The following is an 18,785-nucleotide window of genomic DNA, read 5'->3' as shown; positions in this document are numbered from 1 at the left end:
TTTTATCCTCATATCTGATCAAACTGGAAAGTAGTGCATCATATTTTGCTTCATGAGGGAAGAGTTTGTTTTTTTGTTTTTTTTTTTTACACATACGACTTTATGGGAATTTCTTTGGGCTTTATGTATTGGATAATGCTGTAGCTCACTTTATTATTTAAGGAGTTCCTCTGCCCTATCCCCTTTCCTTGCACTTCCTTGCATATGTTGGTATCATCTTTAATGTACGAAATTGACTATGACCATGTTAACCACAATATAATAGAATATTAGTGCTTGATTCTTCTCAGATATGAAATGAAATTTGGAAATTTGTTATCTATTGAAATAGACTAATAATCAAAAGGAGCAGTTGAATTCCTGTGGTTTTGATTTCTTCACTTTAGTTAACAAAAAACAAATTCTATGTCATATTAAAATGTCAAGTATAGGAAAAATTTAAACACAAAAATTCCATTAAAAAAAAGTGCCAAAATGTGAATTTGAAGTGTTGAGCTCAAGTCCACGAATACTGCAAATTCAGTTGTAGAGTAGTTTTGTTTGGAACATGTGCTTATTTAAATTTTGCATTGAGGACTCTTGTTTTCCTGTTTCAAGGATTCTCATTCCTTCTCTTTACTTCAGTACACTGTTTAAAAAAAATAAGTAAAAGAGACACTTAGCTGACAGCATGAGCAAACAAACAGCTGAACTTTCACATTGCATCCCAATAGCTAGAAGCAGCTAATGCAGGGATGTGCAATAATATTTTTTTAAACTAATACTCTGATCAAGGAAGGAGCTTTGAACAGAAGAATCTCTGCACTTTTTCTCCTGAGTTGCATTCCTTATTGATCCCAGTTTAACTGGAAATAATATGTTTAATTAATTCACTACCTTAAAATATTAATATTGTCAGTTTTGGCGGACTGCTAGTAGGTCCACCAAAAAGCTTCAGTTCTGCAGGCTGACAAACCCAGTTCCTTCATCCTCTCCTTACAGGACAAGTGGTCCAGCCACCAATCATCTTGATAGCCATTGTTGGATACTCTCTAGCTTTTCAATGTTTTTCTTGCCTTGGGTAACCCAAAAGTAAATATATTAATAGTATTCCAGATGTCATCTCATGAGTGCCAATCACTTGCCTTGAGCTAGTGATTGTGTTTCTGGTAATACAGGATATTTTTAGCTCTCCTTGCTGTTAGAGTGCACTGCTGACTGGTGTCTAGCTTGCTATCCAACAGGATGCCCAGAGTTCTTTTTCAGAAGATGTTTTTTTAACTGGTTCATGAACAGCCTGTATTGTCATGGGGTTGATCTGTCCAAGTTGCACGACTTTGTAATTGTCCTTGCTGAACTTTGAGTATTGTATCAACCTGTGTTCCTCTAGCCTGTTGAGCTTCCTGCTCTCGAGTGTTTTCTGCTCCTCCCAGTTTGTACCATCCACAAACTTGATGAAGGACACTTCAAATGAAATATTTTTATTTTAAATTTTGAAAAAGGAAAAGAAAAAGGAAAATTCAAAGTAAACTGTCAGTTGACAGGAATAAAAAAAAGAAATAAAAAATGAAGAAATAACATTTGAAAGGAGAAGAGACTTTATTTTCGTTTTTGATATTTCTGTAGTCTTTTATCATCATCACTCTTCAAATTACCTGCTCTAGTTTTGTCATTATTTTTCTTTTCTTTATGGGGAAATACTAATTTGCATAATCTACAAGTATAAAATTAATTTTGTGGATCAGAGGATGCATTACAGTAGAGCTGAATTAATTACTTTGTGTATTCAAAATATGATTGTTGCAAAAAACATAGAACAGTTACACACCCAGCATCCTATATTCAGTTGATTAGCCAACCACCATCTGGGGATTCACATCTTGTGAAATGATTGAGAGACAATTATATTGAAGGTTTGCAAATCAGAAAAGTACAACTAGAGCTCCGGAAACAGCATAACTCTGGGAAAACAGACATTTCATTTGAGTAATTTCAGAGCATCTCTGTGTTCTAATTGATAAGCCATTTCAGTATCTTTACTATTAGTTTGATTGAAGAGACTGCCATCCAAACTATTTTGTAGTATGAGTTAGTGTAAAATATGAAGTTACTGCTGATCCTTGTTTACTTTAGTGTCCATTACTCTCTTAGGACAAAATATAACCTAATGACTTTTAATGAAAATGGAACTTTGCTTCATGCAAAAAATCAGAAAATTAAAAACGAAATAAATTGAGAAGAGTAATGTGATGTTATGAAGAAACATACTGTAAAATTCAAGACTGATGAAGAACTCCCCACAAAACCCTTAACTTTAAAACTTGTACTGGAAACTAAAAATCCAGAAAAAATAGTTGAATGACCTTTTTATTTTGAGCTTGTTTTAGTGTCAAGATTTTTAATTCCTTTACTATGTATGAATGAATAAAGTTCAAAACATGAGAGAAAGGAGCTGACAGAAATCCTATGAAGTTCAGCAATGAGGAGTGCAAAGTCCTGCATCTAGAGAGGAATAACCTCATGCAGCAAGGACAGGCTAGGGACCAAACTGTGTAAAGTAGCTGGAAAATAGCTTTGCAGAAAATGACAGCAGCAATGGGCCCCTGTGGCAAAGAAAGCCACCAGCTGGGCTCACCAGTACATGAGAGACATGAACACACAGGAGTGAGTCCAAGGAAAGGCCATCAAAGATTACTGGAGCATCTTCTGTATGAGAAAAGACTAAGAGGGCTGGAGTTATCTAACTTGAAGAGGAAACTCATGGGGAGATTGTATAAATGCATATCTATATCTATATATACCTGTCAGGCAGGGGGATTAAAGAAGGCTGAGCCGCACTTTCCTCAGTGGTGCCTAGTGACAACACAAGAGATAATGGGTACAAATTGAGATACAGGAATTTCTACTTTTTATTTATTTATTCATTTTTATTGTAGGGTTGATGAAACTCAAGAACAGGTTGCCCAGAGAGGTTGTGGAGTCTCCATCTTAAGAGATATTCAAAACCTGACCGGAACTGGTCCTGAGCAACCTGCTCTAGTTGAACGTGCTTTGAGCAGAGAGGCTGAACTAGGCGATCTCTAAAGGCTCATTCCAACCTCAGCTGTTCTGTGATTCTGTAAAGCCTCGCATGCGTTTTTTTACATTTTTATAGCTTGTTATAGAAATATCATGAAACCGCCAGTATATTGTGAAGATGGCTACTTTCTTCTGACTGGTCACTAGAAAACAGATTTGTTGTCACTTCAGTTTTTTCACTTTTATGGTATGTTTTACCTAAAAATCTCTTAGTCTTTACTAGTATCGGTTGAACCATACTGTGCCGGTAGGAACTATACGTACACTTCTTAGCTACATATGTCCAAAACACAGACATCAGCATTAGCATGGAAACATTAATACTGAGGGAGGTGACCACAGAAATATATTTTCTATATATTTTATGTATAATAACAGAATTAATACAATAAATTAATAAGATTACATAATCTTTATCTGCAGTTTTCTGCTGTGCACATATTCCTTCTCTATACGTGTTCCAAACTGGTGGATAAACATATCACCTATCAAACTCTTTTGTAGTTCTAAAATAGGAGAATAACATAGTTCAGTTTATGTTTGTCCATACAAGATACAAAACGTGTCTGTAACTTGTTTAGTTTTATTCTTCTACTATTCTTCTACTATTTCAGGAATTGAACTAGATGAAGATGGAACCTTGGATGGAAACAGTGATTTAACCATTAGAGGTCGCCTCCTACACCTTATGGAAAAAGTTACATATCTGAAGAAGAAGCAAACTGAGAAGCCAGTTGATGATGATGATAAGACATCCTGTAAGAAAAATTTAATCAGTTTATTGTATCCTCATTCCAAATGGCAAAAGAAGCAGGAGAGGGAATTTCTTTGCATGTTTTCCGCCAAAACTGGGTGGATTTTTAGTGGAGCATCTGTGCACCCTAAAGTTTGTAGCTCTGACTCAAAACAAGCTCAGATGGAATTTTTATGATAGGCAGATTTGTTTCATTAGTGGAAAATTTCTTCTCCTGGCCTTTTTTGTCCTTGATTCTTTTGCAAGTCATAATTTTTCCAGAAGATATCTTGCTTTTTGTAGAATTAGTGCAGACTCAATATTTGTAGCAAGGTCCTGATTATGAGAACTTGCTCATAAATCAAATGCAGCAGCTTAAAATCAATATTTGCATGAATATTACCAAATTAAAGACTGTGCAATCAAACTGTAATTTGCAAAGCTGGACTTAAGAGAAACCTCCCCACTCAACCTAAAATTCAAGATTTGCTGACTGTGTTTGTTGCTCTTTCATTTTTCTAACACTTTCTGCCATTCCATCTTGATAAGAATCATTGCCAGTGGCATCCAAGTTCTGCTGATTATGGAATTTATTATTTTTTTTTTTTTTACTAGTTAATGCTGATTTTTTTTTTTCCTTTATTACAATGTGTGATACTTTCAAATGTCCTGATTTTTACACTGCTACCCTCCTAACAAGAATGAGTTTCTGGGCACACAGTTTAGGTGCTCTGATTTTGGTAAAAAACTTGATTCTTATCATTGACTACTCAGAATTCCTAGAGAGACTGGCGTTTTGCTTGATTGCTTAATCTAGGTACCTGAAGTTATGGGATGAGCAAATATCCCCAGGGTACTTATAATGAGATGGCTTCTTAGCTGTCAGTTATCAGTGTTAGCTCAGTGTTCCTTAAGTAGAAATATTTTTGTCCTCCTAAAAGTGTGCCTTCTAGCTTTGCAGATTTCCCTTTTTTTTAAATTTTTTTTTTATTTGTGATAAGCTTAAAGCTCTACAAAATACAATTACCTTCCTTTTGTGTTAGTAGAAAGACAGTATTATATTAAGCTAATTCTGTACAACCAGAGCAAATAAGCATCCTCACAACTCAGTATTGTGGTGGCTAGGCTGTTTGGGTTCTTCATTGCAAACAAGATTATAGCCAAACCCACGGGTAGATGGGGTGCAGTACTGTAGTTATGAAACCAAGAACCAGATGGCAGCCTACTCTGTGATTCTTCACAAAAAAAACCCGAAGGAAATCTACTGAATTTACTGTTGTGTCCCCTCTCATGATTATTTCAGTCCTTCTGAAATATGAGCCCAAACACAGATGTTTTAGCACATCTTAGCACAAATCCTTTTCTGTAAATCCCTGTCTCTTCAGTATCTTTCATGAAGCGCATTTTTTTTTTTCTTGGTCTATCTCAACACATAGGTTTCTAATTTGAAAGTGGTTTTGATGTTTAGTTTTGATGTTTAGTTCTGATGTTTAGTTTGATACATCAGCCACTTTCTTCAGCATCAGGATTGTTATTAGGCCGTTTATTGAACTTCAGGAGGAATTATCGAATTTCCATTGTCAAATTATCACTGTTATCCACTTGACATGGAAATAAATTTAGTAGTTAGTAATAAGATGAAATTCTCTAGTGTGTAACTCTCAGGATATCTCAAGAGGATCCTAAATTGATCTGGCAAAGTCTTGCAAAGCTGAATGGAAGTTCCCTGAGATGGGAAAAAGAACATTATTCAGTTGTTAAATACTTTGTCTTGACTGTTAATTCATGAGTAATTGTTCTAAACAGTAGTCTCAGATCTTAACTGACATTTTATAGCTTACCTATTTTAACATATGACTTTCTCAAGTATAAATATATACATATATATATATCCCAAGTAATAAAGATGGTCAGTAAAAATAGCAGATAGGGGTTTCTTGCTTCATTAGAGGCTGATTTCAAAATATGTGAATTATAATTTACTATTTATTTGATTGCTGTCTCTTCATTTCTCTTTCTTTTGAAAGGCATTTGATTTTGGCAAAGGACTAAGTTAAGTTATTCTGGTTTGTACATTTCAAAATTTTGAGTGGATACAGAGCTTAGACATGTAAATTAATAATACAGCGTTTACATGTGCTACCAGTGTATTTTTTGAGTCTTACTTCATAATATGTAAGAAAAACCCTCAGATCTGAATTCCTGGAAAAATCTTAAAAAAAACCAAAACAAAACAAAACTGAAACTAAATCTAGTGAATTTGTGAGCATCTTGTATGTTTTTATGTTTTTATGTTACCGGATTTATTTTCTGTATTTTAATTTTAAATATAAGACTTTTGGCTTCTGCTTCTCTTGTGTGATTTTCTTTTCCTTTGATAGTCTGCTAAAGAAATACCCAGAAAAAGGTGCTTCTTGAGAGTTTAATTCATTTCAATTCATGTTGCCTAATGAGTTCTGAGGGACTACCAGCAGAGAGATGAACAACTAGTGGTAATTTTGTGATTTTTATATCTTCTTCACAGCTACTCTTCAGCAGTTGATTTCAGACACAATGGTACGCTGGGCCCAGGAATCAGTTATAGAAGACCCGGAATTAGTGAGGGCCATGTTTGTATTGCTACATCGCCAATATGATGGTATTGGTGGCCTCGTTCGAGCCCTACCAAAGACCTACACCATAAATAGTGTGTCTGTGGAAGATACAATCAATCTTCTGGCATCCCTCGGCCAAATCCGTTCCTTACTGAGTGTCAGAATGGGAAAGGAGGAAGAGAAACTTATGATTCGTGGATTAGGGTAAATAACAGGAGTGTAACATCTTTATTTGCAGATACGTGTTGTTATTTGCTGGATAGTTATGGCCAAGGTTATACATGAAGTTGGAATGTGAATGCTCTATATGGGTGTAAATACAGACACTGGTATCAGTCATGTAGTATCTTCAGTTGTAATATAGAGCCTTTGCAGCATTATATGCATTGTTTTTGGAGAGAAGCAAATGATGTCTGTAAGACTTCTTCTGAGAAAAGTTGAAAACAGCACAAGGGACAACGTGTATGTGATGTTTTGTGATATTCCAAAATATATCTTGTTACCATGTTTTAAATAGTATGGCTGTGAAGAATCCTATCAAGAATATTGTCAGTTTTATATGAATACAGTGACTGGTAGCTGCTGACACATATAATTCCACCCAGCAGTCAGCTAATGGAGTCTACACATGTCTGTACCTATGCCTTCTTTTTATCGCACTGAATGTAGTTGGTGCTTTATGAACTATGAAGTTGTTCACCCACTCTTATTTTGCCTAATTATATGATTGATAATAGTGAAATATAGCCTAATAAAGAGTAGAATTGGAGACAACAGTAAAGAAAACATGATAATGTCTGCAGGCAAGGAGTTTGTTTTTTTTTCCTCTCACTTTTTTCAGAGAGTCACCAGCTGAGGGATGTCTGGTGAGATTAGACATCAGCTGTGATCTGTTAGAAATCCCTAATCAGCAAGAGCAGTGACAATCAAAGATAGCATTATGCAAAGAATGCCAGGAATGCAAGAAGAGAAACCTTTTTGTGCAAAAATACCTTTTTCTTTTTTTTTTTTTTTTCCTGAGCTTACTGGAAACCTCAAATATCCAAATAATGTCTATACATAATTTTGTAGTGTCGTTATGAACAATGCCTACTTCTTAGCTTGCCAGCAGGTCCCATCAGTGTTCTCTGGTAGTTGCAATGTTCCATGTACTCATGCTAAGGCTTTGGCAAAAGGAAAAGTCTGTCACTTGTCAAGAGACACAAAAAACTGATGTTTCTAAGTCCATCTTTGTACTTCAAATTTGGGTTGTTACATTTCACTTAAGCTAACAAAGTCTAAAATGAGTGATTACTAGATCCTAATGTTGTTTTACCCGGGAAAAAAACAATCTCAGAGGGGTTTTCATTTAATATTCTGCTTTTTTTTGTTTGTTTTTCTTTTACATGTTTTTCCTCAGCATTTTCTGATATGAATTAAAAGCTTAGACTTTATGAATCTGATTTAATTTTAACAACGTTTTTGGCAATATGTGAAAGTCTTTTGTAAGAAAGAAAGATTACTTTCTGTTAAGCTGGTGGTTGCACTGCCTGTTGCTGTCACACTTCTTGTTAGCCTCTATCATAGTCTTACCTTGTGCCATTTTTACCTTTTATAGCCTAGCCAAGTATGTGGTTGGTTTTGGTTTTGGTTTTCCTATGAGTGGAAAGTATTCCTTTCTTACAGCTAAGAAATGGAAGTGTCACTCATTTGTACTTAAAAGCTCAATTCCTCAGAAATGCTGTTTAGATTTTTTTTCTTAAGTGTGACACGGCATAATGCAGTCCACAGTTAAACAGAACAGTGAAGGCGGATGTACTTTCCAGAGCACTATAATATTGCTGGCCAGCCACTGAGGTGATGTTTTGACTTTCTGTACTGTACTTCTGTAAAAGAAAGCTGCTGTAGACAAGAGTTTAGAATGAGTTGGCAGATTGATACCGTCGAGGTTTTTTCCAGAGCATGAAGCATTAGTGCAGGAAGGAGATCTGGTATGAATGGCTTTTGGAAAAAAGGAAAAGAATGCTTTCTAAAAAATATTGATTAGTTGAATTGAAAATTTAGCTAATATAGCAGGTTTGATCATGCTCTTGTCTGAAAATATTTTTAGATCTGGAATGGAATTTCTAATGAAAATAGAAGAACAATCTGCTCTGGTGTGATTGAGTGGTGATTAGGGCAAGAACAATAATATGGGAAAACAAAGGTCAGATTCTTCGATAACGTGCACAGGAAAGTAAACTATCAGGAGAGATTGAGACTCAACCTAAAAGTTTCCCTGAGGTAATTTTTCACCTCAGGTGGTGAAGAATTACACAGTAATCAGCTTTGGAAATAATATAGTAGATAAACTATTGGTCCATAACATTTTAATCCAATTTTTTATTTGTTTTCCTGTAGAGACATCATGAATAATAAAGTATTTTACCAACATCCAAATCTCATGAGAGCTTTAGGCATGCATGAAACTGTCATGGAAGTGATGGTAAATGTTCTTGGTGGAGGAGAATCCAAGGTAAAGCAGTTCACTGTTAGAAGACAGAGTTTAGAGTATGGCTGTTCAAAGCTTTATACTGTAAGGTGCTGAACAGCCACTGGAGGTACTGAAACCATAACCTCTTACTAATTTCCAGTAGCACAATAGTTGACTAAGTTTTTAGAAGAATCTATCCTTCCATTCTGGAAGAAGAAATAATTAACATTGTAATTTCAGATGCTTTAAAGAAAAATCTGCAAATGCCACTTTATATGCTTACCGTGATTTTAAGGAGAGATCATTTTAGAAACTAATTAAAAATTGATGCAGTATTGGTCTGTGAATCTGATCATTCACATTTTTGAATTTATGGGTGAACCCAGCTCTTGTTTTTCAAACTTATACCCTGATCTTTGGGGTCTTAAGGAGCTATTTACTTGTAGAGAAGGTCCTGTTGATTCCAGGGTGAAACCTAAACAGTTAACTTACTGAGATGCAATGAATACAATAAATAAATATTAGTATGCTAAAAGGCTGTTACTGATCTTTTACAAGAGTCTTAGAATTTAAGCTTCAGTCTGGTTTTATTTGCTTCTTAGGAAATCACTTTCCCAAAGATGGTGGCAAACTGCTGTCGATTTCTATGTTATTTTTGCCGCATCAGCAGGCAGAATCAAAAAGCTATGTTTGATCATCTCAGCTACTTATTGGAAAACAGCAGTGTTGGCCTTGGTAAGTAATAAGCATGTGGCTTTTGAGATTTTAAACCAAAACAAAAATCTTGAAACTTTCTACTGATCGATATATGTGTATGTATACATATATGCATATATATATAACCACCTGTGTTTTTCTGCATCCCTCTCTTTTGCCCGCTGTTTGTGTTGAAGTTTCTCCTTTATCCAGTGCAAAAATATCATCAACTGTCTTGCTAACTCCAAACAAATCTCTGACAGTAGCATTAAGTTTAGGTTGTTTAGTACATGCTTTTTTGTATGTGCTTGGACACTCAGACAGTATAGGTGTAGGTAGTTGCAGGTTTTGCGGAACAAAAGAAAATTCTGACTTTGATGAAGAGAGTCATAGATAAGTGTTGGCAGCATTTCATTAGGGCTTAGTTCTTACTGCTCAAGCTTGCTCCCCTGTGCTTTCTTCTATAGACTGTTCAGTCTGTAGCTTTGGCAGTGGGAGAAATACAGATCTCATTTGCTTGGGTATGTATGTGTGGATTCCCAGAAATAAAACTTGAAATTTTCTTAAAATAGTTAGCCTTTCTTTTCTAGGCTGAAGTGGTATAGGGATATATTTTTTTGTTTATTTAATTTAGTAGTTGTAATCAAGACTATATAATTATCTAGAATTATCATAGTATTTTTTTTAAAATTATCACAAAATCCTTATTAATGTATAGGTAAAATACAGAAGCATAAACTAAAAATCTTTTTGGAGAGAAAATGCCCAAATCGGATGTGTTTGGAGCATTGATATGAAAACCTTAGCTTTTCTAATGCTGTAATAACTGCCATTTTAAAAAGAAATAGGTAACATATAATCTCATAGTTTAGAGCTTCAATATATTTATTATTTCAATGTATTTGACAAAATGTCAGGGTTTTCAATATAAAATCCCCACTACCTTTTCCTCAAAATGAAGTTGTGCTGGGAAAATTAGAAAGAATGTAACATATAATCTCATAGTTTAAAGCTTCAAGATATTTATTATTTCAATGTATTTGACGAAATGTCAGGGTTTTCAATATAAAATCCCCACTACCTTTTCCTCAAAATGCAGTTGTGTTGGGAAAATTAAAAGAATGAGTTCTTAAAACAAAGTATGTGATGAGAATAGAAATGTGTAAGAAAAGTTGTTTCTAGCTCGAACATCTACATTGTATTTTGATTTTACATCAACATCAAATTTCATACGAGTGCATGATGATATATTAAAAACTGAGTGGTATAAATGATATGCTTATAATAACGTGCTAACTAGTGATAAAATATATTTTATTAAGAATTTTTGATAATGTGTTACCTATTAATTTGTTGGGTTTTATGAAGTCTGTGTTGAAAATAAATGTTATTTTTACAGCTTCTCCTTCTATGCGAGGATCAACTCCTTTAGATGTTGCAGCAGCCTCTGTGATGGATAACAACGAACTTGCGCTGGCTTTAAGGGAGCCTGATTTGGAGAAGGTGGGTAGCTTCTTTATCAAGCATTTTTTTCCCCTGCAGACAGGGGAGGATTCCTGTTTCCTGGAGTTCCTGGGATCTGGCTGAAGGAAAGAAGCCAGAGAGTTGTGGTCAACGGGGCTGAGTCCAGTTGGAGGCCTGTATCTAGTGGAGTGCCTCAAGAGTCAATACTGGGACCGGTATTATTCAATATATTCATCAATGATTTGGATGAGGGAATAGAGTGTACTGTCAGCAAGTTTGCTGATGACACCAAGCTGGGAGGAGTGGCTGACACGCCAGAAGGCTGTGCTACCATCCAGCAAGACCTGGACAGGCTGGAGAGTTGGGTGGGGAAAAATTTAATGAAATGTAACAAGGGCAAGTGTAGAGTCTTACATCTGGGCAGGAACAACCCCAGGTTCCAGTATAAGTTGAAGAATGACCTATTAGAGAGCAGCGTAGGGGAAAGGGACCTGGGGGTCCTGGTGGACAGCAGGATGACCATGAGCCAGCACTGTGCCCTTGTGGCCAGGAAGGCCAACGGCATCCTGGGGTGTATTAGAAGTGGGGTGGTTAGTAGATTGAGAGAGGTCCTCCTTCCCCTCTACTCTGCCCTGAGTGAGACCCCATCTGGAATATTGTGTCCAGTTCTGGGCCTCTGAGTTCAAGAAGGACAGGGAACTGCTGGAGAGAGTTCAGTACAGGGCAACAAAGATGATTAAGAGAGTGGAGCATCTCCCTTATGAGGAAAGGCAGAGGGAGCTGGGTCTATTTAGCTTGGAGGAGACTGAGGGGTGACCTCATTAATGTTTACAAATATATAAAGGGTGAGTGTCACGAGAATGGTGCCAGGCTCTTCTCTGTGACAACTAATGATAAGACAAGGGACAATGGTTATAAACTGGAACACAGGAGGTTCCATTTAAATTTGAGAAGAAACTTCTTCACAGTGAGGGTAACAGAGCACTGGAACAGGCTGCCCAGGGAGGTTGTGGAGTCTCTGGAGACATTCAAGACCCGCCTGGACACATTCCTGTGTAACCTCATGCAGGTGTTCCTGCTCCGGCAGGGGGATTGGACTAGATGATCTCTCGAGTTCCCTTCCAATCCCTAACATTCTGTGATTCTGTGGAGTAGTCAAAATCTAAGCTTTTATTAATTATGGCAGTTTTAGGTATCTTCCAGAGGAAGACTATCAGGACCTGATTGGTTGGTGGTTTTTTTGTTATTGTTTGTTCATTTGTTTGTTTGTTTGTTTTGGCCTGGATAGTTGATTTGAGTTCATGGTTATTACAAACACAGGTGTAACTTAAAAGGAATTGTCCCAAGAGCGGTTCTTCCTTTGGGAATAGTGGAGTCCATATCCAACAAAACTTTGTTGCTGAAGTCTTTCATTGCTATTCTGTCTTGATGGTGACATGCAGACATGACGTAATAAAATAGGGGTTAGTAGAAGCCTTGTGACAACTTGTTACAATATTATGACAAATTTTCATAGAAGTATCTATATCCATCTGTATGTTTTCTTAACATTTAAACCTCTTTCAAAAAAGATTGAAAGAATTTGGATTAATTAGACTAAATTGTCTCATGCTCTCAGCAGTTTTTTATTATTGTGTATAATATGCAAATTGCTGCTGCAAGAAGGAATAGCATCATGATTACAATGTCAGCAGTGGATAAGAAAAGCAGCTTAAATAATGGAAAGACATATTATATGGTTTTGTTGAGAATAATAGAATAATAGAATCTGGACACCATATCTGAGAGAACGTATGAGGGTGCTTCCCTTTGAAACTGCACTTCTTTTTCACAATTGATATCTTTTTCATCTTACCTTGCATTTAGGTTGTTCGCTACTTGGCTGGATGTGGATTGCAGAGTTGTCCTTTGTTGATTTGTAAAGGCTACCCAGACATTGGATGGAATCCAGTTGAAGGAGAGCGATATTTGGATTTTCTTCGCTTTGCAGTTTTTTGCAATGGTAGCATAGAAGCCTATACATTTTATAATTTCCTCAATATTGAAATAATTTTGTCATTTAAAATAGAATACAAACCATCTTGATAACTTACTGTAAATCTTAAGGACAATTTGCAGAAAGAATAGAGTCACGCAAGACACACAGTAACTTAGATGCCCATTTCATAGGTCATACAGGGCTCTGCAAGCCCAGGCCCAATGTTTTAGATCCATCTTTAGTCTTCAAAATGCCCACATCTCCTTTGGAAGTAGAACAGAGAGTACTAAATCTTTTTATGATAAAACTCTTTCTAGACATAGAGCCAAACCCCCCATTTTCAGATTAAGATTTATTAATAGATAGTCCAATTTTAGTGTTACCTCTCTTGACTGTGAGTTTTTACTACAAATCAGTAGTAATCCTTTATTACATAGTTACTTCTTTGGTTCTATTTAATTTTGAATTAAATCATGTTTAATTTAATAGCTTTTATTACAGTAATAGAGGAGTATGTTTGTGTGTTTATATAACTTTGTAGTGATACTTAAACTTCTGTAGTTAAAAGTTTCTACTGATGTATACATTCTGCACTTTTCTGTACCTTTTTCTGATTATGTTTCACAATTGTTTTTGATATTATCTTAAATCCTGACACTTGTTTTATGTAATAGGAGAAAGTGTAGAGGAGAATGCTAATGTTGTAGTCAGACTGCTTATCCGTCGACCTGAATGTTTTGGTCCTGCTCTAAGAGGAGAAGGAGGCAATGGGTTACTTGCTGCCATGGAGGAAGCAATACAAATATCTGAAGATCCAACAAGAGATGGACGTTCTCCAAGTAATGGATCTAGTAAAACCCTGTAGGTGCAGTGGAACTGCTTACATTGCCATCGTTTTTGTTCATTTGTTTTATAACCTTAGTCATGAAATGATTTGTTTGTTTTAACATGTGAATTATCAGCTGGATTCTTCCTTGGATTCTATGAAGGGTAGAGATTTGTCTTCTGCTAAATAGTGCTTCCTCTGCCCTGTTATTTTCAGTATCTTTCCCTAAATATTAAATCCTCTTTAGAATTCTGTTTGTTCTTTGTCAGTCATTTAAGAAGCAATCACCTGATGCAAAATGAGACAGTTAAATGGCAACAATGCAGATGTCACTACAATCTTTAGGGACAGATTCCATTCTGTGTTAGTCTGCTAAAAGTCCACCAGCTAACAGGAAGGCACTATGTGTAAGCTGTTACACCAGTGAGCAGATTCTGTCTACTTGTTACTGCTGTAAAAACTTGTATTTTTTTCATCTTTTAATTGTTTTAACATTTAACTAATTACAGTGAAATGGAAGAACAAGAAGATGACACTATTCACATGGGAAATGCAATCATGACCTTTTATGCTGCCTTGATTGATCTCTTAGGACGCTGTGCCCCTGAAATGCATGTAAGTTTTTATGTCTTCATGCACTGGAAAGTAAAGGCATAGTGGTTTTACTGATTGTTAGAGGATTTGCGTGTTTGGCTTTTTCACATGAACACTTTTTCAAGTATTAAAGCAGCGGTATGGCTACTTAGTATCTTACGTATGTAGTGTGTTCATCTGCTGATTTGCAACAAATTTCTATAAGCTATTCAGAAGCTGTTCTTTTTAAATGAATTATTGCTTTGCTTTTTTAATTACTGTTCCCTGTGGTTCGTCTTCAACAATATTGTCATGAATATTGTTTGATTGTCCATTGTGACAATCGAACTCCTCAAATTTTCCCATTTATTTTAATGGTGTAAAGTGATTTTTTTTATTTTATTTTTTGTTTTAAACCATGGAGTTAACTCTCTTTGTATACTTATTTAAACAGACTGTTTAAATTGCATATAAAAGAGTAAATATTATAGGGCGTTCTTTGTAGGAATAAGCATTGTCCCTGGACATAAACATTGATGTCTCATAATTTTTATTCACACTGATACAGCTTCTCAAAGGTAAGATGGGACTATTTCAGGCATCAGATACAAAGAATTAGACACGCTATAAAAACCAAACCCTTACCACTTTGTTCCTAAGAGCCTGAAACTTTTTGAAAATATTTGTTGCTTATGATTCAAAATACTTTTTTTGTCTACTCAGTTATGCATAGTTCATCAATTTACCCTAAAATGTGCCCTGATTCATATAGAGTAGTATGAATCAGTATCGGATTTGTGCAGAGATTGATAACTTGAGAAAGGTGAGAGATATCTGTATAAGAAGGTCAGTGTATGATATCAGTTTTGTTTGAATTAAAAACGAATAACCAAACCAAACCAAACTTGTTTTCTCCCTGTTCTCCCTGTCTTGCTGCCTTTTTTTAAAACAAAACCAAAGCAACCTGAAAGTGTTGTTATTTGGCAAGGACAGAAAAACTGGCTTTTTTAATCTGAAAATCTGCTTTTGCTCCACCTCCCCCCCTCCCCCTGCCATGTGCTACATTGTAATGCTTTATTCACCTATTCTACCTGGCATTCCATTCAAAAAATGAGCCTAGGTCTTATTTAATAACTAAGCATCTAGATTTGTGGACTTTTGGCATTTGCATCCAAAATATAGCACATACATACAGATTTCATGAAATTACATTATTAATTCTAGTGCTAATTTCAGAGCAGTCATTCTTGTGTATCTGTGGTTCAAGAAATTTCTAGAACATGGACACATATAGAACATAAAAAGATGACCTTGTTAATTTTTTTATTCATCTTTTCCTTAGCTAATCCATGCTGGTAAAGGGGAAGCCATTAGAATCAGATCAATTCTTCGGTCTTTGATTCCGCTGGAAGATTTGGTGGGAGTAATTAGTATTCCTTTCCACATGCCAACTATAGCTAAAGGTGAGATGTTTATTCCACTTTTTTTTTTCTCCCATCCTATTGTTATGTTTGTAATTCAATGACATATTGATACTCATGCTTCTTTCAGTATAGAAAAATGTTGTAGAAATTAAACTATTTATTATGTGAATTAGAAGAGAAATCGTGTGCATTTCAAACATGTTTCAAATTTTTTTCTGCATGCTATAGGCACTAATTCTGTCTACACTTAAATCACTGATGGATATCCCATTCATTTAAATTGAGTTATGAAAATCTATTACAACTTTTAAATTTGAAAATGCCTACTTTCTATTTTTCTATTTTTTTTTTTTTAAATTTCAGTCTTTTTTCTTGATATCATAATTCTTAGCTTTTGCTGTTCTAACCCTATCAATTGTTTCTAGCAGATTTTACTAAGACACCAGAGTTGTTCTTCAGCAACTATGGTGAAGTTATAGTTGTGACATACATGTATGCAAATGCATTTCTTTGTTTTCTGCCTACATAGAATTGATTGCAATAATGGGAGCTATGTGAGCATCAATATAAAAGAGCAGATGTAATTCCTTTCCCTTTTAGGTATCTGGAGAGACAACATTATAATTGCAACATCGATTATCTAGGGACTTACAGCACAAGAATGCTCAATATGTTATAGTAGGAGAGATAAAAAGCTCAAACATTCTATTACACCATTATTTCTTTATATCCAAATGGTTATAGACCTATAGGTGATATCTCAGTAGCATAGAGGACAGCTCATAGATACAGGATTGTTTATTCGGTTTTGAAAATGAAAGTATCAAAATTTAAAAATATTTCAATTAGTTCAGATATGTCAAAAGTTTTCAGATACAGAGGACTTCTAGCACAATCCTAATTAACTGTCATACACTACATATATGCTCACCAGTGCTGCATTCCCAGAGTGTTTGATGTAGAATTGTTGTATACTTACTTTCTGTTTGCTTCTTCTAAGAACTAGGTAGTTCTGTAGATGAATTAGTATGTTTTGGGTACTTATCATATTGAAATATCAACTGTTAAGGACCCCTTAATACACAAAACATGAATGGAAAAGCATGTATGGACTTTGAGGTCTAGCTGGGTAGAATTTGCCTTATGCATACTTTTTCAGTTAACTGCAGATATGTTGCCCTTGTGTAACAAAATCATGGGGAAGATGCCCTAGGTATTAACAGAGACTCAAAATCTCTGACAAGTAGTAGCATGACTGCCTAGTTTGCTGGTGAAGGACGATCCTTGTCATTGAACTCTTATTTCTTCCTTTTAGATGGTACTGTGGTGGAACCTGACATGTCTGCGGGGTTTTGCCCAGATCACAAGGCAGCCATGGTTTTGTTCCTTGACAGGGTCTATGGAATTGAGGACCAGGATTTTCTTCTACACCTTCTTGAAGTTGGCTTTCTGCCAGATCTTCGTGCTGCTGCTTCTTTAGATACGGTAAGGATTTATGTCTGTTGTTATTTTGGTTCCATTATCTTACTGAACACTGCAGCATTTTTCATCCATCATAGAAACACATTTTTTATTTCTTCACATTGTCTTCTGTATTTCTCAATTGCTGGATGAGCTGCCTGTTGCTGCTGAGCTTCGACAATACTTGTAGAACCATGAAGAACATTTTCCAGAATGACACTCACTTTATAAAGAGCCTGCATTGATACCCGTACCAATAAGAGACACAATGCCTTTTCCCAGAAGACTTTCTGAGCTGTTGGAATCAAAATCAAATAATCTGCCAATGAAGCATGTAACTGAGAGCGTGATTCCAGAGGTGTACTGAAACTGTTCATCTCCACGCATTTGTTAGGGACATCTGCATTGTTATCTAAGAAATCAATAATTTTTGTTGTAGCTGCTCCTCAAAATTCCTATCTATTTTCTGTGAGTCTTATTTCCACCTGATATTTCTTAGCTGGCTCGGTCCAGAAAGATCAGATATAGAGAACTTATTTGAGGGCTAAGACATGAAATTTTATTTCCATATTTGACCTTTTATGTCAACATTTTTCTGAAAATAATTATGTTGTTATTTAAGAAAGAGCAGGTGAGGAGTGTTTCCTTGATCATAACACAGAAACATACTGAGATTTGTAAATGCATCCGTAGCTGGTATTACCTGATTTGGGAGTGTACTGTTAGGCAACTATGACATTCTTCAACATAGTCTGTAAAATTGTTTTGGTTTTGAATGACTACCTTTAGTGTTTATCTTTTCACTCATTAAAAATAGAACAAAACAAAAGCCATCTGAGAGACTTTAGAAGCAGGAAAAGAAGTTAGGCATCCAGCTTTCAGTAGGTATAAAATCCCAATTTTTGTGTTTTGGAAATGTCCGTCTTTATAACTACTACAAAAGAAAAACAAACAAGGTCTTTTCATTGTAACAACATTGATGATACAAATCTAATTTCTGTCCCATTTAATTTATAGGCCGCTTTAAGTGCTACGGATATGGCTTTGGCTCTGAATCGATACCTTTGCACAGCAGTCTTGCCTCTGTTGACCCGATGTGCTCCTCTTTTCGCTGGCACAGAGCACCACGCTTCCCTCATCGATTCCTTGTTACATACTGTGTACAGACTCTCAAAGGGATGCTCTCTTACCAAAGCTCAGCGAGATTCTATTGAGGAGTGTTTGCTGTCTATCTGTGGGTAAGAAAACACACCTGGCTATACAGGAATGCTAATGGATAAAGTAACCAATGATATTTATAATGCAGAAATGCAGAACTATGCCACCAGTAGTGTAATTAAGATTTTTCTTCTGGCAGATGGTTGTGATATTTTCAAATATATTATATTCAGCTTGCAACTTTATTAATCACTCATATGCATTCCTCAATTATTTTGCTATTACTGATTTTCTTTTAAAATTAAGATCTTGCTGATTAACTAAACGACATACTGCAAAAGACAAAGCTCTGGAAATGTGTAGCTGTGC

At 35.6% G+C, this 18,785-nt stretch overlaps 1 protein-coding gene across 14 annotated transcripts in view; it reads left to right on the top strand.

Annotated features, from left to right (window-relative positions):
- The window catches only part of RYR2 (ryanodine receptor 2), a 395,394-nt gene that overhangs the window by 262,789 nt on the left and 113,820 nt on the right, over positions 1 to 18,785 (top strand). For all 14 annotated transcript variants that reach the window (XM_071806259.1, XM_071806250.1, XM_071806253.1 and 11 more), the window contains 11 exons: positions 3,672 to 3,815; positions 6,315 to 6,588; positions 8,764 to 8,878; positions 9,439 to 9,571; positions 10,932 to 11,035; positions 12,863 to 12,998; positions 13,649 to 13,835; positions 14,310 to 14,415; positions 15,716 to 15,836; positions 17,113 to 17,282; positions 18,276 to 18,496. In XM_071806259.1, the coding sequence (XP_071662360.1) occupies positions 3,672 to 3,815; positions 6,315 to 6,588; positions 8,764 to 8,878; positions 9,439 to 9,571; positions 10,932 to 11,035; positions 12,863 to 12,998; positions 13,649 to 13,835; positions 14,310 to 14,415; positions 15,716 to 15,836; positions 17,113 to 17,282; positions 18,276 to 18,496 (1,711 nt within the window). The remainder of the gene's footprint in view (positions 1 to 3,671; positions 3,816 to 6,314; positions 6,589 to 8,763; positions 8,879 to 9,438; positions 9,572 to 10,931; positions 11,036 to 12,862; positions 12,999 to 13,648; positions 13,836 to 14,309; positions 14,416 to 15,715; positions 15,837 to 17,112; positions 17,283 to 18,275; positions 18,497 to 18,785) is intronic.

The sequence above is a fragment of the Patagioenas fasciata genome, chromosome 3, assembly GCF_037038585.1.
Source record: "Patagioenas fasciata isolate bPatFas1 chromosome 3, bPatFas1.hap1, whole genome shotgun sequence".
Lineage (NCBI taxonomy): Eukaryota > Metazoa > Chordata > Aves > Columbiformes > Columbidae > Patagioenas > Patagioenas fasciata.
This window is presented reverse-complemented; position numbering and strand designations above follow the sequence as displayed.